This window comes from Sinohyriopsis cumingii, chromosome 16, assembly GCF_028554795.1.
Source record: "Sinohyriopsis cumingii isolate HCF-2022 chromosome 16, ASM2855479v2, whole genome shotgun sequence".
Taxonomy (NCBI): Eukaryota; Metazoa; Mollusca; class Bivalvia; order Unionida; family Unionidae; genus Sinohyriopsis; species Sinohyriopsis cumingii.
The window spans coordinates 44,368,483-44,392,944 of NC_142976.1; the positions used below are offsets into that span (position 1 = coordinate 44,368,483).

General features: G+C 34.9%; 1 protein-coding gene across 1 annotated transcript in view; it reads right to left on the reverse strand.

Annotated features, from left to right (window-relative positions):
* Positions 1–205: 205 nt before the first annotated feature.
* LOC149780334 (uncharacterized) overlaps positions 206–24,462 on the reverse strand; it is a 63,587-nt gene continuing 39,330 nt past the window's right edge. The window contains exons 6-10 of the mRNA XM_089937213.1: positions 23,173–23,571; positions 17,335–17,515; positions 12,899–13,021; positions 10,719–10,823; positions 206–5,247 (exon numbers count right to left, since the gene is read on the reverse strand). Of these exons, the coding sequence (XP_089793339.1) occupies positions 5,127–5,247; positions 10,719–10,823; positions 12,899–13,021; positions 17,335–17,515; positions 23,173–23,571 (929 nt within the window). The 3' untranslated portion in view covers positions 206–5,126. The remainder of the gene's footprint in view (positions 5,248–10,718; positions 10,824–12,898; positions 13,022–17,334; positions 17,516–23,172; positions 23,572–24,462) is intronic.

The window sequence follows — 24,462 nt, forward strand, 5'->3', positions numbered from 1 at the left end:
ACCTCTTGATTTTGGGGGTATTTCCTCATCTACCTCCCAATCTCGTAATATCTCTCGTCCCGATTATTACATTATGTCTGTCAATTTTTATTTGACAGAAGAAAAAATCCAACCCCAAACCATTTATAAATAGATGTAACGTATGCAATCCACAGTCTAAACTGCCATACTGCAGACATCGTAGTGATATGACTGAAAAATTGTTAAAGCTACGTTAAAATTTCAAATCACAAGCATATACCTCTAAATCCGGCACTGGACGAAATAATTAATATCACACAAGTTTTTTTTTCTTTTTTTCTTCTTCAGTAAATAGAATGTGAAAATTAAACATTATTCAAGTAAATTTCAGATGTTTTTAAACAACTACAACAGTACTATAGTATAAAAAAATTAAAAGAATAAAATTGTCACCAATTAGCTTAAATGAATGATCACTGTGAAATTTTCTCTGCAAACAAAATCGCATCTCCATTTCCGCCGAAGAAACTCGGCCAGTTAACACCTGACAATCCTCTACCATATATGTAAACTTCAATTACCATGATTAAATTACAAGGAATAAAACAAAATATACCATGCAGTATATGTGGCCCTAAAGAACTAATTCTGAATAAATATCTTGTTCAGCAAACAGTGTTACATGCATTAAGACTTAAAGGAGACTAGAAATCAAAATTTTCCTTTTACGTATGTAATTCTCTACAGATTTTAATTCGACTGCAAAGTTTATAAATTAAATATCGTAAGTGGGTAGTGATTATATTGCGTGGAAGAATCCACGATTCCGTAAATTGCAGGGTTTTTCCGAGTTTTTGATGAGACGACAGATCATGTGGTACCGTGACGCTATACTAGCCAGTCCTCGAATACAAACATAAACATTGGCGAGGCTGACAGGAGACCACATTTGGGTGGCACATTCAAAAGTTGAATCTGCAGTCTGATATAATAGTTTATGTACTATACTGGTAAGTGTTAAAAGAAATTTGTTAGGCACAGGCCCCGGGCTGGTGACTTAAATAAACTGAAGTCCTGAATGAAATTCTATAAGCCCGGACAGTTAATACCTGTCAACTCTCAAGCTGTGAGAAAAATCTCTTGATTTTGGGGGTATTTCCTCATCTACCTCCCGATCTCGTAATATCTCTCAATTCTGCGCAGCTAAGTCCCGATTATTACATTATGTCTGTCAATTTTCATTTGTCAGAAGAAAGAAAAAACCCCAACCCCAAACCATTTTTAAACATAATGTATGCAATCCACAGTCTAAACTGCCACACTGCAGACACTGTAGTGATATGACTAAAAAATTGTTAAAGCTACATTAAAAATTCAAATCACACGCACACACATCTAAACTGGCACTGGATGAAATAATTAATATCATACAAGTTTCTTTCTTCTTTTTTTCTTCTTCAGTAAATAGAATGTGAAGATTAAACATTATTCAAGTAAATTTCAGATTTTTTAAACAACTACAACAGTAGTATTAAAAAAAAATTAAAAGAATAAAATTGTCACCAATTAGCTTAAATGAATGATCACTTTGAAATTTTCTCTGCAAACAAAATCGCACCTCCATTTCCGCCAAAGAAACTCGGCCAGTTAACACCTGACATTCCTCTACCGTATATCAAAAGTTTAATTATCATGATTAAATTGCAAGGAATAAAACAAAATATACCATGCAGTATATGTGGCCCTAAAGAACTAATTCTGAATAAATATTTTATTTAGCAAACAGTGTTACATGCATTAAGACTTAAACCTAAGGAAATAAGGTGGGGCATAAAACGCGAGAAAAACAGTTGCCACAAGTACGGTAACTTGTGACTGCAGATTTGAACTGTTAAAATGAGGTCCATGGTATTGTAAGTAACAACAAAATAGGCATCGTTTATTTGGTAATAATTGCTGGTGCTTACGCATACATACACTGTCGAACATGGTTTCTTTGAAGTATGTCCGAAAGGCAGTCCTTTTCAAAAGATCAATGCAAGGATAAGGATTATGTTCATTAGTCACACCAGCTTTATCGTTTGCGTACTTAAATCAAAACTTTAGCTATTTTGCAATTTAGCCAGAACTGACCAGAATATGCAAAAGGGGCTTGTCATGGAGGAATAATAAGGCATATCACAGGGAGAAAAGGCATGTCAAATGGGTGGTCGCACATTGGGGCAAGGGGGGGAGAGGGTCAATAGTCCCCCCCCCCCCGTTCTATTGTCAGACAGTTAATGTGAAACGTTGACCTCTTTTTTAATCGCTGCTTTTTAAACTGCCCAAGGAATAGTTTTATATCAGTTCCAATTATTACAGATTACCGTTTATGCATACTACATGTATACAATGCATTTTTAAATTTTTTTTTAAAATTTTGATTAGATTACTGAAAATTGTGTTTTCTCGAAACACGACAGGTTTAGAATCTTATTTTTAGCAAAGCTTCCATTTGATTAAAATCAAATCTAAATTTCACCTAGGACAGTGGTGATTTGATTTAGATTGTGCCGTGTTAAGGCATGTATGTCAACATCTTGAAAATACATTTACTCATTTCATCAGGGCAATCAAAGTTTCCTAAGGCAACCAATTTTTGTTTTGACAAGCCTGACTGGCACCTGACTTTGAATACAGGATGGGCCGGAACTAAAACCAGAAGGGACCAAGGGTGTCGGGCTATCAGATTTGTTTTTAGCACTGCTGTTTTTAGATAAAAGATATGTGGATTTATTGTTGCATTTTGTGGTCACTTACTCGTCCTTCTGCCTATTTTTGTAACTCACACATTTAACACTTTTCCCAGGATTTAAAATGTCCAAAGGTATGTCTGGAACAGCGCAAACTTTTAGTCTAGGTCTAGCATTTGCGTATCTTTGAGCTGCTATTTTTTCATGATCCCTCTCGTAACATTCCTTTGAGAAATGTAACGAGCACATAATGCTGTATGGTGTTGCTTTGAAATCGACTCATTTGCAATGATGTACCCATTCTTTCATTATGCCTTTATCGTTTGGAAAAGATTTTTTAAAATGTCAACAGGCATTTATTAATGTTCTATTACACCCGTAAGCAACGCAAAACGGTATTGTCTTTTACTCTAGCAACTCCCACTTGGGCTGCTTTAGTCGCTACTATGACGTCACATCCTGAAAGTAACCGAATAGGCGCGGAAATTTTGCACACAAGGTCACGGAAATTCAGCTCCTAGAAGATAGGCCAATATTTTAATATTGGCATTACGGTTGCAGATGATACTTCAGAATAAGGTTTTCTGCTATAGTACTTTTATTATTATTCTATATTTCCATTGGTTTCTGGTCTCCTTTAAATGCAATTTTAAGCATTATTAGATTTAATACAAGCATAATTTCAAAATTTTGATTCAAGCAGAAAAATAAACCAAAGAATTGTTTTTGCAAAATTATGCAGTAGAGCCCCTTTAAATCAATGATCTATTAATCAAGCATAAATTATACATAGAATAAATTAGCAAACATCTTATAAGCATAATAAACAATAACAATGAAACATTAAAATACAATATGAAGGAGAATGAAATCAAATAAATAATACAGGCCTAGACAGATAATGACAGGCCAATGCGCATTGAATCATACATTTAACTGATCTGAACCATGTTAGGTGAAGCTTCTAATAAAGTTATATGATTGAAAATAAAGAAAAATTTAAAATATAAAAAAATCGAAAACAAATCGTCACTTTTAAATGCACTTGAATTTTCATGTACTAATCCATCCCCACCCCAATTTACATGTAATCATCTGAGGTAAACAAATCAAAATGAACTTAGGAAAACTTATTTTCTCTCGCTCGAAAAGTGGAAAAAGCACAGCTTTTGAGTCTTAATTCAAACCCATACCTTTCAGCAGCAGCTCCTTTTCAATGTTACCTTCTTATCGTTTTAAAACTATTTGGTTTTGATATCGCTGGTCAATATAAGGCATTTTATAATGTTTAAATCATTATACAAATAACATTTTGTATGGCACCAAATAGCCTAGCAGTGCTGGTGCTCTGTTAAAATACAATCAATCAATTAGCAGCAGCTCCATGATTACACACCTGTGCTATCTAATCAAGTTATCTCTGGATACAAAATGTATTTTTGGCTAAATCATTATAAATGTCTTTCATACCAGGAAATACGTTATCAAATCATAAATATCTGAATGAAGATTATGTATCTATAAGGAAACCATTCAATTAAAAGTCAAATGTGAGATTGGTTTATGTATCTTTAAGGAAACCATTCAATTAAAAGTCAAATGTTAGAGTAGTTCTTATTTTACATGCATCTCATGTGAATGAGTTTCTCCCTCTTTGCCAATGAACAAAACTATGGAAATTATAAATTATGGGTTGCCTGATAGGTAACACTGATTTGGTACCCATTTTTATGACCATTCATGAAAGGACAAAGTCAGTTTTTAGAACTCTATGCACATCTTACAAGCAACTGTTGTAATTTTTAAGCAAAGATGATAGACTGCATTTCCATTTGCTAGACAAAATCAGGCACTCTTGTATATTTGCTTTTCATTATTTACTGTCACCCTAAACATGACTTACCTCCTTTTATTAAGTGAATTTTCTTAGTTCCCCTTTTATACTGAGCATCAAGAGAGTATCCTTTTAAATGTACTTAATTTGTATTCTTACAGACACTGCTGGAATAGGAAATCCCCTACAATGTTATTTCACCATGGCAGTAGGAACACCTACATTCAATCAATGGGGTATGCTGAATACTTTATTTCATCTGCAGTGCTGTGATGTATGTCAAATGATTTTCAAAAAAGTAAAACACAACATGTTAACATTACTGATAATATTGCCACTGCCAGGAGAAAAAGACAACTTTGTTTTGCTATACGATAACAAAGGCAGGTTAAACAATTTCAAGTTTTCCATTAAGCCCCTATGCTTTTTACTACTTGAAAAACTGGAAATATATTAATCACAGTATAAATCTTAACTGGACATTGGTATATACAGATGGGCAGATAATGGTATTAACATTAAATTTCCATTCCCTATTTGTGGCTGGATGGACACCTGTCAGTCTGAAAGCCAGCCAAAAATCCATGATCCAGATATCGCTACTCTGGCTCAATACGATTCCCAGATCTGGCAATGGGGATCAGCAGACTGCGGTACTCGTGTGGAAGATACTGCTCAATCAATGAAGTCAAACTTCTTTTTTCGGTAACGAAGCCTTGTCTGAAGAAAAAAATGATATAAAAAAGATGCATAGCCACTTGGGTTTTACTGCTGGATAAATTTTTTTTAATACAAATATTTGAAACAAATAAATAAATGGGTAAAACTTCAAAAGCTCAAACAAGAATCGCTCTTACACAGCATTACTCTAATGACTATTTTAGTATTGTTGTAAAGACTTCTCTTGGCAGTAATTTAGAAATTCTAAGCTAATGAAAATTAAAACCAATTCTGGGTGCACATCACATCGACTTTTCAAAGTTCTACTGTAAATAAATAAATAAATAAATGATTCACATGCCCCCACTAAAATAGAAAATTCTAAATCTGAAAGTTCAAAAATGTATTTGTAGTATTGCTGTAAGAATACAAAAATCTAAATGCATAAGCTATTTATGATTGCAAACAAGCATATACATTTTTTTCATTCATCTACCTCAAGTGGTTTTTCTTAATCATGCAAGTAGTTTTCTCGGGGAAAAAATTGTCCCATCAAGAAATGTGTAAAACTTGAAATAATTGCAATAATGTCCTGAAGATCTAATAGGTTTTCTGCATTTGAATACAAATGTGCATGCTAAATTTCATTGACAATCTCATAAAATATTTGTTTAATTGTGCAAACAATAAAAGTCTGAACCTGATGTGATGTGTTTGTAAAACATGTATGCCTCCACTGCAGACCAAAATGTCAAATTCCAAGAAGTTCAAAAATTGAGAAAAGACTGAATCCAAACATGTCAAATACATATGCATACAAACATACACATATCAGTTTGTGTTTCTACACGAAGTGTATTTGCTTAATTGTGCTAACATTTTTTTCTGGTAAGACAAAATTCTGAAGGTCTGAAAGTGCCAAAATGTGGAAAAACTTTAAACATTGGCCTTAAATTACAGAGGATCTACATATGAATACAAGTATGCCTGCCAAATATCATTTGTTTACCTCAAGTGACATTTGCACCATCATGCAATGGTTTGTATTTGTCTACATTAAGCGTTTTAGGCTGGATGGACAGAACATAATCACCCCACCCCCGGCTGTAAGCAGTATGGGCATAAAAACTGCTTTAAGAGATTTAAAAAAAGAGAAAAAGAATCTATATAGGTTTACAAACACGCATATTACATTTGTCTATCTAAGCTTGTATTTATTTTTATCATGCTAACAAGGTTTTCAGTAGAATAAAGTCTGTCTACAAAATTGAAAACTTGCTATATTGGCCTGTTATCAAAATTTCATTTGTCAACATTGAGTGGATTTTGTGCAATCTTGTTTACAAGCTTTTTGGGACAGGTTAAGACATGTCTGGAAGGATGGACAGACATGGCCAAACCATGATGCCCTAAGTACTATAAGTGCGAGCATAATAAATAAATGACTAAGTGGAATGAGACCGCTCCGATGGCCTGAGTGGTTAAAGCATCTGCCTCTGATGTGGGAGGTCGTGGATTTGAACTCTGGACAAGTCGTAACAAAGACTTATAAAAATGGTACTAACAGCTGCCTTGTATCGCATGGCGCTCAGCAATAAGAGGTTAGTATTAGGACTGGTCAGCCATCTTAAGTTCATACTCACCTGGTAGGTTATAGATTCCCTGACTCATTTTTAATTGTGAATAATGATCCCATGTATCTCAATATTTACTTGTTTCCACATAAAACATACTTTACGTTCCTCAAACACAAGGTACAATATGCATTTCTGGGAATACTGATTTCACTGGTCAACAGTGAAATCATTACTGACTTGAAAAGGCCCTAATCTGTAGTATTTTGGTGTGCCGAACACGAATATAACCGTGAAAAATTTGTATTGGCTCTCGTTTTGAAGATATTCATATACCTCATTTTCTATGTTTCACTGTGTAAATTTCTCCAGTAGGACTGCAGCAACATCCGGAATAATGATGTAACATTGCATAATACCATCATGCTCACATCATCCACAGTTGATTGCATCATTTTCTGATGCAATGCAATACTAATGCCATGCGGCTGCTGAAGTAAGTTGACGTCAGCAGTGTACTATACATGTGTAGGCCTATTATACTAATGCCAGGCGGCTGCTGAAGCTGACGTAAGCAGTGTACTATATAAAGCCCAATCAGATAGGTTCAGCATTTAAAATATTTTAGACGTTGTGCGAGACAGTTCAAGCTACTGTTACATAAAACTTATTATTTTATCCATTTACGTACAATAAAGAACAGTAATGCCTCGAAAGTGTGTTAATACCGCGGACAATTTTTGCTATATTTGTGGGGAAGTGACATTTGCCAACCAGAAGAAAAGTATCAATTCTCAAGTGAAGAAGGCATATCATCTTTACTTCGGATGCAAGGTTGGTGACCAAGACAAGCCTTGGGCTCCGCATATATGCTGTGCTACATGTACAACACAGCTTTCACAGTGGTTGAATTGCAAAAGGTCATCAATGCCGTTTGCAGTCCCAATGGTGTGGAGAGAGCCAAGCAACCACCTAAATGAATGTTACTTCTGCTTGGTTCCTCCTCTTTCCGGCGGAATAATGAAGCGAAAGAAGTCGAGAATAGTCTACCCAAACATTCCGTCTGCATTGAGACCAGTTCCACATGGTGAGGGACTTCCTATTCCAGAACCTCCAGCAGAATATTCTCTTGATTCATCTGACGAAGACAAAGGTGAGTCGACCTGTTCTTCTCCTGGTCCATCAGCATGCAGTGATCCAGATTTTCACTGTGGTGCATCATCAACCCCACACAGAATAACACAGGAAGAACTAAATGACCTGATTCGTGATTTGGACTTATCAAAGAACAAGGCAGAATTGCTAGGATCAAGACTCCAACAATGGAATCTTCTAGAAGAAGATGTCACAATTACTGCATATCGAAAGCGCCACCAGCAATTGGAGCCTTTCTTCAGAAAGGAAAGTAATCTGATATTCTGTTCCGATATTGAGGGCCTCATGAATGCTTTAAAAATCACTCATGACCCACAAGAATGGAGACTATTTGTGGACTCTTCGAAACTGAGTCTCAAGGCTGTGCTTTTGCACAATGGAAACATTCTTCCATCTATTCCAGTAGCGTATGCTGTCCACATGAAAGAGACATACGATAACTTAAGGCAGCTACTGAATTCCATTGAGTATAACAAGTACAGCTGGCACCTCTGTGGTGATTTGAAGGTAGTTGCCCTTTTAATGGGACTGCAGCAAGGATATACAAAATACATGTGTTTCTTATGCGAGTGGGATAGCCGAGCAAGGGAAATGCACTACATGAGGAAGGAATGGACTCACAGGCAGAATGTAGCCATTGGAGAGAAGAATATCCAACACCCAGCTCTGGTTGAGGCTCAGAAAATCTTGCTACCACCCCTTCACATCAAACTAGGTTTGATGAAGAACTTCGTGAAAGCCATTGACCGGACTTTGCCAGCATTCCGATACCTGCATGAAAAATTCCCTCGACTCAGCGAAGCAAAGATTAAAGAGGGAGTTTTTGTGGGTCCTCAGATTCGAGAGCTTTTCAAAGATGACCGGTTCAACAACTTGCTGGAAGGTGACGCGAAACAAGCATGGAATGCTTTTCGCCTAGTTTCTACAAACTTCCTCGGAAATGTTAGGGCAGAAAACTATAAGGAACTAGTAGAAGACATGTTGATGAAGTATAAGAAACTTGGCTGCAATATGTCTCTAAAGATTCACTTCCTTCATTCCCATTTGGATTTCTTTCCTAGCAACTGTGGTATTGTTAGTGATGAACACGGCGAACGTTTTCATCAAGATATCGCAACAATGGAACAAAGATACCAGGGAAAATGGTCCACTACAATGCTGGCTGACTACTGCTGGACACTCCTCAGAGATGCTCCCGAACAGCTGTACAAGAGACAGGCGAAGAAATCTAAGATGTAGTCAATGACTTGATTTTTTATAGGTAGGCTATTACAGTTGACCTTTTACTATTGGAATGCATTTCGTTATGTAAACATTAATTTCTTGCAGATTACAAAAAAACTAGAGCCAATTTTGCAATTTGACTGTCATATTCGTGTTCAGCACATAAAAATTGATAAGAATTGACTAATTTTATTTCAGTAACATGACTTTTGTAAAAATTTGTTGTCCAGTGTTTTCTGAAAAAGTGTCTGTCAACTTCCTGCACCAACCATTCCCATTTTCATGCATTTTTTATCCCTTGGTTGATATCTGTGACAGTTCATCCCTTCCCCTGCCATACTGATTACATGCATATTGATATTCATGCTGCTTCTTGTGTATGAAAAGGAAAGAGAATAGACTATTTCCGACTACCTGCTGGCACAGACTGGTTCTACAACATACTCAGCTTGCATATTCAGCCATTTACTGGCTGTACACCATTGGTGACCTGGTGTAGTTCACACTCACGCACCACCAACATTTTCTCAGCAAAATTTTGCACATCTTACAAATTCTCTTGATCAAAAAAAAAAAAAAAAAAAGGAATTCAGCCTAAAAAAATGTTCCAGTTATATGCCTGTAACTCTGAAACAAAATTTGCAGTCACAAAGTGCTTTGTCGATATGTGCATCTTCAGGTCATTTAAATAATATTTACCTAGTTTCTTGGCAATCTGGCAATCCAAAAAAAAAACCACAGGACTATTTGTGCTAAAAAGATTGTGTCCTACAGAAAAAGGGCAATAACTTTAACAAAAATCGCAGGAGCAAAGTGATATGTCGGTGTGACCATCATCAGGTGATGACTATAATATTTACAAAGTTTGTGGCAATATATCAGAAACTGCAGAAATAGTTGCACTAACGAGTGCCAGATGAATGAACAGATGGGGGAATTATAGACTGTCACACCTGTCAACAACAATATGTGTAACATGACCTGAAAAAAATCCCAAATGTGAAAATGTTAATTTTTGACAATGTGCCTTTCATGGCTGAATTTGTATCAACCTGTAAAGTTGCAACCTCACCAAGTTTCTATATGGAACAGTGTCAATTAGAAACCATTACAGAATAATACTTTTAATTAGAGAAGGTTTTGTCTGAACTGTTTCTAAGGCATGGCTTCTTTGTCATTTTTCGGTCCAATGTATTTGTTATAGTCACATTATACTGTTTAAGATTTTTTTAAAAAATTCATAGTGCAAGAAATGGCACAGCCACAATTCAAAACTGCATGATGTCTCAGCATTTCCCACATTCTTCAGTGCTAACATTTTTACTCAACTTTTTGAATTATTTCTTTATATTCCTCAAATTATTTGGCCACCAGAGCGGTCTTGAGGGATAGGGAAACCATGTATCCATTCAAATGTCAGAACTGGGAATACAGTTCAAGACCATGGGATTTGTAAAAAGAGCATGTTGCCACCATTCCGTCCACGTCTTCAGTGATCCTTGATGTAAAGGCTACAGGGCACCTGTCCAAAATTTGAAGTAGTTTTCTTTGTTGCTTTCTCCTGTAAGACAAATTTACCTTCTTATTAAGAGTGCAACATCATCCTCTGTGATTGTCTTTCTTCCAGCATGAACAGCAAAGGCTTCCAAATCCTTGACCATTTGATCAAAATATTTCTCTGACCTGAAAAATAGTTTATATTGTATGTAAACTGTTATAGATACTTTGTATTACAGCTTAGACGTCATTAGTAAGTGATATACAGCAAGTCATAGCAAATTGGCACGTTAATTGAAATATTTTCAAAATTTCATTATAAAACTGCGACCAAGATAATTACTTGGAACCATTATGGTAACAGATTGCATTCCTTATGCTTAATGGCATTCTGTCAAAGGTTGGTATTTTACCCCGAATTATTCTATTTCCTTCACCATATGGATGATCTCACTATTAACAAGTTGCTTGTTTTAACTGTATATCATTTTGTCATGGCTGAAAAGAATTAAATTTTGTTTGAAAAAAAGTGGTTCATCTGTAATTGCAGGTACTGGGAACTTCCGTTTTAGTAGTGACAACCAGCAGTACTTACTACATCAGGACAAGAAGACCAGGATCTACATGTCAGGTCCACAAAGAAACTGCTATAAAACTTTTAACCTTGACCTTAAGGTCAAATGATCATGCAAGTGTGTTACAGAATGAATTGTCTTGGCTTCATAATGATTGATCCATGCTAGAAGAAAATTCATCAAGGGTTTGGAAATTGAAGCAAATGAAACATAAAGATGCACAACCTTAATGCAAAATAATTTTCTAACAATGACCTTAAATACAAGGTCATAGGGACAAGTGAGTATGTTGCAGAATGAATAATCATTGCTTCATAATGATTCATGCCACGTATGGTGAAAATCTATCAAAGCATTTAGGAAACACAAGCAAACAAAACAGGTAACACAAGTTTTAAATCTGTAACCTTGACTTAATGGTCGCTGGGGTAAGCAAATACGTTGTAGAATTTGTCTTCTTTTCAAACCACTCCAGTGGCTTAAGTGGTTGGATGCGGAAGCCTGCAGGTTCAAACCCTGGTCGAGTTATACCAAAGACTTATAAAAATGGTACTAACAGCTACCCGGCTTGTCGCTCACATTAAGAGGTTAGTGTTAGGACTGGTCGGCCTAGTTACAGGATAATGTGACTGGGTAAGACATCATGCTACATGTCTGCGGCATGATGCCCCAGTGCTAGACATCACTATAAACTGCCACACTGCAGACATTGTAGCGATATGACTGAAAAATTGTTAAAGCTAAGTTAAAAATCTAAATCACACACACACACACACACACACACACACACAAACACACAGTCTTCTTTTCATAATGGCAGACCAACTTTGAAAGCCCTCTATTTCAGAATGCTTTCTGTCAAATTCTATTCAGCAAATTTGAAGAATACATTTATAGGATTTTCTGCTTTGGGTAATCCCAGTCACATTTGATGGTGGTATTCATACAGACTTGGAAAGTTGATAAGCTCGGATGCTCTTTGTCAAGATTGATCAATGTCTTTTTCAGTGATTTTCAGATGATCAAGAAACACGCACAAAGTTTCATGGCAATCAATAGAAAACCAAGACCAGTTAACATTCACAAGATTCTGTCATATTTAAATACCTGTATTTACTTGTTTATAAGTTGACTCCAACTGCAAACTGCACAAACCCAGATCTGCCGTCACATAATGCACCAGTAGATCTGGGTCTGTGCAGTTTGTTAGGAGTAGAACAAACAAGATATACCCAGGCTAATTATGCTATGGCAAATCAGGATATTTGTTTTTTGCATTTAGAATTGACTTATAAGCAAGTAGACATGGGAAGCAAAATGTTAAACAAAAATCTCAGTAGTAAAGTGATTTGTCGACATACATGTCTTCGGATGATGACCATAATGTCTACAAAGTTTCAGGGGGATCTATACAAAATTGTAGGATCAAGATTCTGCGAGACCAAGATTCTGACGTACATTACATTCACATGCATGTCAAACAAAAGGGTAATACTGCAAGAGCAAAGTGATTTGTCAAATTTCGCATCTTTTGGTAAAGACTATAATATTTACCAAGTTTTAAGACAACCCTTTAAAAACTGGGGGACTAATTGTGTTTACAAGATTGTGTGATGGATGGACAAATGGACATGAGGATTCCTATATACTCTGGCCTCTAGTGCAAGGTTATAAAAAATATACTACCATATAGAAACTTCCTCTACCGCCTCTTTGGAAAATTTCAGCTTGCTAATATTGGCCAGTAATTTCTTTATAATTGATGGTGGGATTGTGTAATCCACAGTGTTTGCCTTCTTTCTTCTGGGTCTGCAACAGAAGCATTGAAAATTTAGGTAGATGTTAGATACTGTATGAATAAACGTCAACCTGGTTACAAAATGCAACGGTACATTATATGCTTGCCATGTGTTTAATAATTCTCTATGTAGACACTAGTAAGGCATATTTGACTCTTGATATTATTGATCAATGAGTTTCAATGGCTGATCTTTCATCAATGTATGCAGTCTTGAATAAAACTTCCAGTGGAGAAACCAATCTGTTCTTATATGAATTTCCATGATTTGAAACCCCCAAATTCTGAGTTTTTTTTCTTATCCTAAATGTAACCAATCTACAAACTTTGGTCAAGGATCACGACCTAAAAAAAAGCTAATATGTGAAACCACTTTTTTTTCTTCTTCAGTGATACTGACCTTTGACCTTTAGATCCCCAAATCAACAGGCTTCTTTTTTATCCAAATATTGAGCCATCTGGAAATGTTGGTGAAGGAAACTGTTTGGGAACTGAAATTTTTCTTCAGAAACCAGTGTTTCTGATGGTTTTGACTAGACCCAAAACAACTGTCCTGAAACTTTTGTGAAATTCTGGACAATGCAGAAAATGTCTGGACATACTAGTGACTGACCATGCATTGCTCATACTGATAACTGACTGTTTAAAGAATTTGCAACTGTAAATTAAATGCAATTATCAGCATTTTACTGATATAAATTCATATGTTAGATACAAGTTTGAACTCCATTCTTTTTTTTGTCAGTAATCAACTAATATAAGAAACAAGGGAATTGATATTCTCACAGACCAGTATTAAACAGGCCTTATTCATTATGGACAGGCACTAATACTTTAATTGTTACATAAATATTTACTTCATTACATGATTTACCAAATATTTGTTTCAGTGGAAAGTTTCTTTAACCAGTTTTGATTAAAAGTCAAATGGTTTTGATGCTGTTTACATGATACACACTGCTACACCAGTCCACTCAATTAGACAATTCCAAATTAAGCATATCTGTCTGAATCAGCCTGTACCTAAATATAGAAATGACTGCTCCAGTGGCCTAAGTGGTTAGAGCATACACTTATAATATGGGAGGTCGCTGGTTCGAACCCTGGTTGAGTCATACCAAAGACTTATAAAAATGGTACTAGCAGCTGCCTCACTTGACACTCAGCATTAAGAGATCAGTGTTCAGACTGGTTGGCCTGGTGTCAGGATAATGTGACTGGGTGGGACATGATGATACATGTCTGCAGCATGATGCCACAAGTGCTAGACATTGCTTTCACTGCCACACTGCAGACATCATAGTGATATGACAGTTAAAAATTCCAAATCACACACTAATCACTTGTAACCACAACCACTTACAAAGTGAAGACTGTTCTATAAAATAAAAGAAAAAAGAAAAAGAGGCTGCCTAACAAATTTCTGCCTTTTACAGGTCATGCTGGTCGTGTAATTTGTTATAGAATATAAGTCAGACTAAAGTATATGTCGCTAACTTCCATTGTGGTGCTGAAATCACTGATATTTACCATTCCTTCTTCAAACGCAAGTCATAACAGATTTAAGTTCAATGTTTGAATTGTTTCTTGATCATTGTGAAAACTTGCACAATGCTGCTAATATTATAATGAGCAATCTTTATTAAGTGCTTTGACGTAGTGGTGAAGTACATCATTTGTCTTTGGAGTTAATTTGTAATGCCTGGGAGAAGTGAGGTGTTAAGTATATTTAATTGTTTGTTTGTTAGTTTTAAAATTTTAAATTTTTTTTTTACATGCTATTGTAATGTAACATTGTATGCTGGACTTGACCTTGTCCAAAATTGAGTTCATTTCTGCTTGACCTGATTGATTTTTTACTATATATATATATATAAAAATTCATTTTATGTAAACAAATAATAGCTTTATTATTCTCTATGTGTACGCACTTAATATCAGGATTTTTATTCATGTAAAGAAGGAGTAAATATGTTGATTTGGGTCAGGGTATCGGAGTTTCCTAAGTGAATTATACAGGTTATTGTGTTGTAAATAAACAAGGCTCATTAGATCATTTTAGAAGGTTATTTTCCTTTAGGTAATGTTTTTCTTATATATAGAAAATGTTAATTGTGACCTAAGGTGAAGCAGATCTCTATAGAATCTTGTGATTGTGAGGATTTGGTCAGTTGTGCTTTAATATCTAGTCCCTTCAAGTTGTATAATGTTGTGACCAGTTTGGGCTGAATTTTATTTTCTTCAAATTATTGAATTCAAGTGATTATTTTCTCTGAAAATACAAAAGTGCTCTGATGAAATTCTAGCATAAAGACATTCACTAGAATTTATAATATATTAAAACCTGGAATTTTATTACTGTGATTCAACAAAAGATTGTGGACACATCAGCACTCCATAAGCTATAAGACACATCATCACCTTCAGTTTTCGACCTCTTTGGAACTTGTACTGAGTTTTATTCAGGATTTTAAACTACTAGGACTTGTCTGATCAAATTCTTGGATTATTTTGGGATTAATTTGCAATACCATAAGATCTTGTCTCTCAATTTCACTTTGTATTCTAGGGAAATAAATTAATTCTTAAATTTTACAACGATTATTGTCTTTCACTCTTTTCTGTTACCTATTTTAAGAGCATTGACTGATAACAGAGGTCATTATTTTCATCTTTAATATTAGTGAGTGATAACTGTTTTCCAGATTTGATTGCCATCATGAAAAGTTTGTGTCGTTTGTTGCTTCTTTGGATGTTACAGTGATTACAATCTACACACCAAGGTATCATCCATTCACCTTATTGTAGCCAGTTACACGCTTTGTTAAAGAGTTAATTAATTTATGTTATTGCTGAATTAAGGTTTTGGTTGTTTGATTTATTCTGTTGCTGGAAGAATTAACGACTTATTTTATTCTATGGTGCATGTGTGCACGCATGCACATAAGCACACACACAGAGTGAGCAAAACCACTACAGTCCTTATTATAATTGATCACCATTGACATTACTATATTAGAACTGCTAATAAAAAAGGGAAAAATTCTAACACTGGAGGAAAGATTTAATGTATTTGAAAGAAGTGAAGTTATTTTAAGGACTGGATGAAAAAAATACTGTCATTCATTTTGCAATTCATATGCCAATCTTCAAATGTGAATGTTGAATGATGTACTGCTATATAGAATTATTTAGAAATTTATTATTTAAAAAAGAATTTTAAATAGGGAATATAATATATGCACAGTCATTGTGAGTATCTTTATTTCTTAAACAGTGTCAAATTTTGACCATGCAAACAGGTCCTTTGTACAAACCTGTTACTGAAGACCACTTTTTGTTGGCAGATGGGGCGGTCTCTCGGGACAGGTTTTGACACTTACAACAATGACAACAACAGTATTGATGGTGATAGTGATCTGGAAAATTCATGCTGACTCCAGTGGAAACCTGGATCCAGTAACAATATATCGTCTTCTAAGTGTTAAGATCAACAATGATGAGGACTACCACAAATATAATCCAGGCAATGATTTCCTAAGAGATGCTAAAAATGCATGTCATACTTTAATATACGTAGAGTATAAACTGCAACAAGTTACTCTAAAAAGACAGTTTTCTTCTTCAGGTCAGTGACTTTGACATTTGACTCCCAAATCAACACTATTATGGCTTAACCAAGTGCAAATCATCCACAAAGTTTAGTAAAGGTAAATGGTGTCAAACTAAATTTATTGTGCAAAACAAACAAACAAAAAAAGTAAATGACTGATAAATGTATGGATAGACAATGTCAAAACATCACACCCTCTGCCTTTTGATAGGTGTAGAACAATTTAAGCTCACAAAATTTCAAGTAATTATTGGGATAATTTAAAACTGCATTAACAGATCGTGCATATTTTTCAAAGTTAGAAATTTAAACTCATTTAACAATGTGCAAATTTCCCCTAATACAATAGTTTTTATGATGATATTTTAAAAAATCTACACTGAATTTCTAACATTGGAAAACTGCATTAAAAAATGGCAAACTGAAAGAATGGGGATCAAAAGGGTAATTTATAATTAGGTCTGGTTCTATCTTAAAATGGGAAAAATAAAGTCTGCTGAAAATCAAATCTGGAGGAATAAATTTTCCTGATTGGATATTGCATTTTTACACAAAAAACGGAAAAGGAACCTATTAGCATAAATGGTGTATCATTAGTTACCAATAACATGTGCTGTCAAAGTGACTGAGAAATGGCTTAGGTTGTGTCATGTAAATATTATCGATTCATTCATTTTGGTAGTTTTGTGAGAGAAATCTTTTTGTGGGTACTTAGTCTTTTGGATGTGCACTTCCTCATCTACTGGTGTGGAGGTCCTCACAATGCCAGGGGAGGCTGCCAGGACCGAGGAGGGGTCAGCTTCCTTTTCACTGTTGGGTGGGATTGAAGACCTATGTAATGCAGCAAACCCAGATCGATTTTTCTGACTAAATGCAACAGAACCAATGGACTCTGCAAAAAAAAAAGAGACATACATAGACATGACTGGAAGATGTCTTGTCAAATGAAAAAAATATTAAAACTGTTAGCACATTTTGTACTGTAAACTTAAAAAAAAAACAAAACCAACAGAATGTGAATGCATAAAGTGGCCATCATGGACTAATTTTATTTCATAACCGTTGAAGGCATAAAACAACTCAGGGCCTCTGCTAGGCTTCTGAATTCTGAAAGTGGCGCTATCTATTTACTGACTGGTGAAAGTTGCAAGCGACTAATTTTTTTAAAGTAAATCTTTAATTTTTCATTGATATAGGCAACTCAGGCCACTTAATACCTGTTTTCATAATCTGCTGCAGTCAGTGGATCATGTTGGTAGATGAAGAAGACGATATTCAAACATGAATGCAGCTTGCTTCAAGCTGTCAGTCGGTTTTGAGAAGCAATTCAATGTGATTAGGAGGAAATAAGGAATGACCACAGTATATAAACTGTTGTTTAACAGTTCGCCAAAAAGATTTGGTGTCATTTGCACGTGTTGCTAATTTGTTTATTGCAAACTGTGAGTGTGAGACGCACTCAGGACTACTTAGAGTTTTAAGGATTATTTACTTAGATAACACATTTTTGTGGTCTGAACTTAACTGAGTAACAGAGGATGCCACTACAAGGACTGAAAAGGGCCAGAGTTGCTTATATCAATGAAAACCTAAAAATTTACTTTATGAAACAAGTCTGTCTCAAGCACAAAGAATATGGCTAATCTAGCTCTGAAAAAGAAAGATTTATGTCCAGTTGCATCTGAGGCAGCTACCAGATTACTTGCTGCCCCTATTTCTACTGCAGAATGAGAGTGAGTTCAGTTGCCAGAATCTGATCAAAATAAACTTCCGAAAGTCTATGGATATATCTACTCTGAAAATTTAATGAGAATTTCAATTGATGGGCCCAATGTTGCGACTTTTGATTTCAGGAAGGCATTTAAGAAATGGTCTGGGGGAAAAAATGAGAAGATGTTGATGAAGTGTCAGTGACATTGACTAAGCACTATTTTGTATTATTAGTCATAAAGAAACATTCTTATTCATTCTTGCTTTTCATATGATATACACTTAACTTCACTTGTATATAATGGTACTGTTATATTTATTAAAAATTATTCTTATGCTCTGAAATGTAAAAAAACATGTAAAAAATGTTTTATTGTCATGTTTATATCGATTATAAATATAGTAAATATAATATTATGCATATATTTAAGTCCCTGAATGTCACAGAATTAGGCAAAGAAATAACTTGGTTTTGTCTTAAAACAATTCGACTATTTCTCGTTGTACATGTGTACAACGTTATCTAGGGTGAATGTGTTTTTCCAGGTAAGCGACTGTATTAACATGTACCTAGCCACAGAGATTACTTGTGACGAGGTAACATAACTAACATGATACACACGGGTATTCTACCCTGACTTGTACTCACTCTCCTATGGATTTAAATAAGACCAATTTCTAAAAACACACTGGTCGTTTTTGGATCACGTCAAGGAGTATACACTCTCCATTGTTCTCCAGCCATAGGGGTAAGTGTTAAATTTACATTTTCATTTGATATGCGAAGCTTATTCGGTTTGTAATGTCTTATCGCGTAATAATGTATTTATTACAACGCAGATTTAAAGTATTATCATATATCTAGAGATTATACAGAAACTATTATTATTACCAATTTGGTTTTATTGTAGCTGACTGTGTTTGTAGCTGATTGTGACTGTTATTGTAGCTGATTTTGACTGTTGCTGTGATTGTGTCTATGAAGTGTGATTGTCAATGTGACTGTGAATATGACTAGAGCGGTCTGAAGCTGTCCGAAGCCGTCTAAAGTTGCTTAGAGCCATCTGGAGGTTCCAGAATATTTTATGCTACATGCTGTCGATACGTATGTATGTATATACGTATGTCTGTGCCACGGACGTAGATGTAGCAAATTGAAAAAGTGCTGTATGCTGTCTGTATGTGTAACGTATGACTGTGCTCGTGGTGGAATCATAAAGGGTGTAAGCGGTCGATAAGAGTGTGGACCAACCCAAGGAATCGTGCGACTGTACAAGGGGTCTAGAAGCATACGTTTGGATCAATTGTTGTTCCATTGCATTTTTTTTGTTATATTCATAAGATTATTTTGAATCTTCGTTATGTTCATAAGATTATTTTGAATCTTAGTTGTGTTCTTAAGATTATTTTGAATCTTAATAGAATTCATATTCGAGATTATGTGAATCTCTTATTGTTATAGTGTAAAATACTGTTTGAAGCATATGTGCAGTCCATGAGGTTTCTTGGATCTGTACTTCCTTTTGATTTAATATTTTTGGTTTATTTTCGATGTGTGAATGTTGTGTAGAGTGATTTGAGTAAATCGTATGTTGAGAGCATGAGAGAATCATCGTATTTTTACATCATATATTTATCATTAATTCATTCATAAATTTCCATCTTTCCCACATTGTGTTTGTCTTATTCATTTAGTCTAAAAACCCACTCAGTTGCTATTCTGCAACTGAAATTTATGAATTCATGACCTTAAATGGGTCCAACGGCTGAAAAGTGGCTCCAAATTTTTAAATTTGGCGAATTTCATGACGCAAAGATAAATATTTCAAAATGAGGCCTTGCAACTTGGAAGTGTTTGGAGAATATGAATAAGTCAGAAACTGGAACAAACAAATTGTGTTCACAGAATACATAACTCACCCCTGTGATGCTTTACAATAGTGGTTAGACTCGGGAAACATTAATAATCTTGAAGAAAATACACTCTTAAGTGGTCTTGACCTAAAAGATGTTTACCTCTTGTTTATAAAAAAAAATTACTTAAAAAATCAGTTTTTTCTTTTCTGTCCCATGTTTCATCACATCATTATCCAGACAATCTGCTTCATAAGCTATCATTATCAAAACTTAAAAGCTAGATAAAGCTGAGTGGGTCACACAGATTTTAAATAACTTTGGAGTATCAGCCAGGACTGTTTTGGCTCACCACTAGCAATATGGTCATGACTATATGACCAACAGAATGTTTTGGCAACTTGGCTGAATTCTATTCAGCCAGGTTTCTTTTCATGTATTCTACAAATGAATCTGGTTCTTCTTATATGTATTCTCATGTATTCTACAGATGAATCTGTTTCTTCTCATATGTATTCTACAAATGAATCTGTTTCTTCTCATATGTATTCTACAGATGAATATGTTTCTTCTCATGTATTCTACAGATGAAACTTTTTCATCTCATATGTATTCTACAGATGAATCTGTCTCTTATAATAACCAAGGTCATTAACACACCCAAACATCAATTCAAGGTGAATCGATTTATGGTCAAAGTGCCAAAACACAATCCAGTGTGACCACTATTTCAAGCATCAGTAATTGACTTTGTTACAAATGAGGCCTAACATGGAAAGCATAGTTCAAGCATCACTAATTGACTTTGCTACAAATGAGGCCTAACATGGAAAGCATAGTTCAAGCATCAGTAATTGACTTTGTTACAAATGAGGCCTAACATGGAAAGCATAGTTCAAGCATCACTAATTGACTTTGTTACAAATGAGGCCTCACATGGAAAGCATAGTTCAAGCATCAGTAATTGACTTTGTTACAAATGAGGCCTCACATGGAAAGCATAGTTCAAGCATCAGTAATTGACTTTGTTGCTCATAACAAATGAGGCCTCACATGGAAATCAAGCAGTTAATTATTCTAATAATGACATCACATGTACAATAGACAGTTAAATTTCTGAGAATAAACCCATCACAATATAGGATGTATAGTCATTAACAAGTTTACCGTTCAGTAATTATAGGTTACTGCATTTGTATGGGAAAATATGAACGAGTTTTTCGGATGGAATACTGCACGACCATGGGAGTGCAGTATATCCATCCGACAAAACAAGTTCATTTTTTTCCCCAATAAATGCAGTGACCTTTTTATTATCTGCTCATTTTCTTATTCTACCTAATACTTAATTATATTAACAAAATACACTACAAGAAACAAAGCAACTGAATGTATGCCGTATTCCAAACTAAATACACATCGCAGATTCATCATTATACAACATTATTACTGCGCACATAACTCCACCCACATAAATTTGAACTTATTCATGCACTAGACATAACTTTCGAAAGAAAAAGACGTGTCTAGTTAAAATTGAAATTTGGAGTTATATTGTGAATGAATGTGCATTGCAAAAACTTTTCCATTGGATGTGGAATGAATAGATTTTGCTATTTTTTTTTAATCTACAAAATTTTGTGATTATGGACTGGATTTATATGTGACAATTCCACATGAAATACATCGGATTGAAGAAGCAAGGGAGAAGCATGTTTACATCTGCAAATGTGTTTCTGTTTCTGTCACTGAATGTTTGAAATCATAATGTGGGAAAAATATGAAGTCTTTCAATTGCAATTATCAAAAAGACACTATGGAATTTAATGCTTATTTCATTTTGAGTGCAGTAAGGAGGATGTAATTGCACTTATATTCGAAATTACAGTACAATTTCAAAATGTGTAATCAAGATTGAGAACCTAATGACATGACTCATGTAATTCGGATTTGCAGAACTAAGAAAATACATTTTGAGGAAATTCAGGATGTAAAACTGTAAGTATACTTTTTACCATTCTTATTACCAGCTAAAGTAGACAGTTTATGCCTTGTCACTTGCATGTTATTTGTAAGGACCCTTTCTGGTGTCTAGTGTATAGCTAGCATAATCCAAAACATTGTGTCAAAAAAACATTAACGGGGAATGTGCCAAAGCAGCTGGTATGTGGCAGTCCACAAAACATCTGCTTTACTTAATTTAATCAACCAAAATCTAAAGTGCCTACTACGCAAGTGCACATGATTTGTTTACAAATCAAAAGTATTAGTGTCTGCATCCATTGTTTTCAATAGAAAGTAGTTCCCTTATGAGTGCAATATGAAGTTGCGCGCAAGTTCAGTATTGTAAAATACTGAATGATTCTGACAATGCAAAGTTAACAGAAAAAAGATGAGCATATAATAAAGATTTTTAACTCACCTGGCTGTATTGCCAAAGGAAGTTATGGTATGGCCTTGTATCTGTCATGCACCATGTGTTGTCTATATGTCAGTAATTCTTTTTATCCAATTTGCCAAAAAATTGGAGTATGGGCTTATATGAATAAAATTTGTTAGAGTCTGATAATAAGTGAGATTCAAGGCAACCCGAGGTTTTATGGGTCAACAGCATTGTTGTTTATCTTCGTGTTCAGTAATCATGTCTCAGCCTTCATTTTTTTCAGGCCACTGCTGTCTCAGTTTAATAGCTGTTTTGATGTTGAAGTCATCACTGGTCTTGAGAAGACAACCAAAAGACAAGGACTGAAATAATTATGTGATGAGCAATAATGACTAAATATAATGGCAAATAATTTTTATTGACCTGTGTAAGTGCACATTTACATGGAGATTTGGTTATAGAAAAAGGCTGGAAAATGTTGGTTTTTATATTGTTGAGAACATGGATTTCTCAATAGGTAATCTACAATTCACTCAATGGAAATGCTTAAAAATGCTTACTCTCCATACAATAAAGAGGAACCAAAGAGAGGGTGAATTTACCTCCAGTGTGAATTTCCTGCTGTGATGATGCACGAATGACTCTTGACTGTGACAAATGAGAGGACACAGCCATTAACTGAGGAGATGACACAGTTATCTGAGGGTTCCCATTCTGTTCTGACATGACCTGATAAGTTGGTTCTTTCTCCCTGTCTAGCATTGAGTCTCTGACAGATTGTGGTCTAACAACAATGTGAGGAGAAACCAAAGTCTGGGACATGCTGCCATGCAAACTCTTTTTTCCTTTCCTGGCTGAAGATGGTGTAATAGAGTTTCCTAGTAAATCTGCCCGGGATATCGACTCTGTAAGAGTAGATGATTGTGAAGCTTCAAGCTGATGTAGAGATGTTCTCTCAGTGTAAGCTGAAGAAGGCAGAGCCTCAAGGAGTTCATCTGTTGCTGTAATATCAATGAAAATTTCATAGTTAAATATATATCTTTCAAAGGATTGCTCAGATACTGTTTCTGATTGTATTATTACAAACATTTAGAAATTATTATTAAATGTAAGTAACATATTTGGGGGTCTATTCAGGGATGTGTGAATGCAAGATTCATACTAGTTTCTGAAACATTGCACAGAAAATTCAACCGAATGCACAAAAATCTGATATATTTTGCAAGCATTACCCTGAAAAATCCCTACCTCTTTCCCCATTCATAATAGGATGGGGTGGGTTGGTCAGGGATTTTGGCCTTGATTTTCATTTCTAGAAACAATATTAAAATATTATTCAGGTGTTGTTCCTCAATAAACTTTTATCTTTACATTCTCTTTAAGTATGATTTTTTTTTGGTATTATCATTATATTAACTTCCCTATTTACATTCTGACTTCAATAAGAATTAGGGTTATCAGCAATAAGTGAGTTGCAAAAACCCCGCTTCCTAGTCCGATATGTGGGGCCTTAAACAGAGGAACATGTGTTAGGAAACCAAAGTTTGGAGAATGAGTAATCAAGGGACATCATTCCTTTAAACAATGGAATGATAGAAATCCAATTCTTTCAAAGTCTCATCAATACAAACATGCTTGATATATCTGATTAAAATCCAGCATTTCTTAAACAAGTTATAATGGAGAAACCTCCAGTCATTGTGGCCATGCATGAGGGGCACAATTTTTTCTGAAAACCAAAAGATTTTCAAGCTGGACACCATTGGTTGTCATCTGTTTTACAAGATCTGCACCATTTACATTTAGAACCAAGAAGATATCATAAGTGTTTTTTGCGAAAACCCTAAGTTGATATGACCATCTATTCAGGATTTTCATGATGACCATCAAAG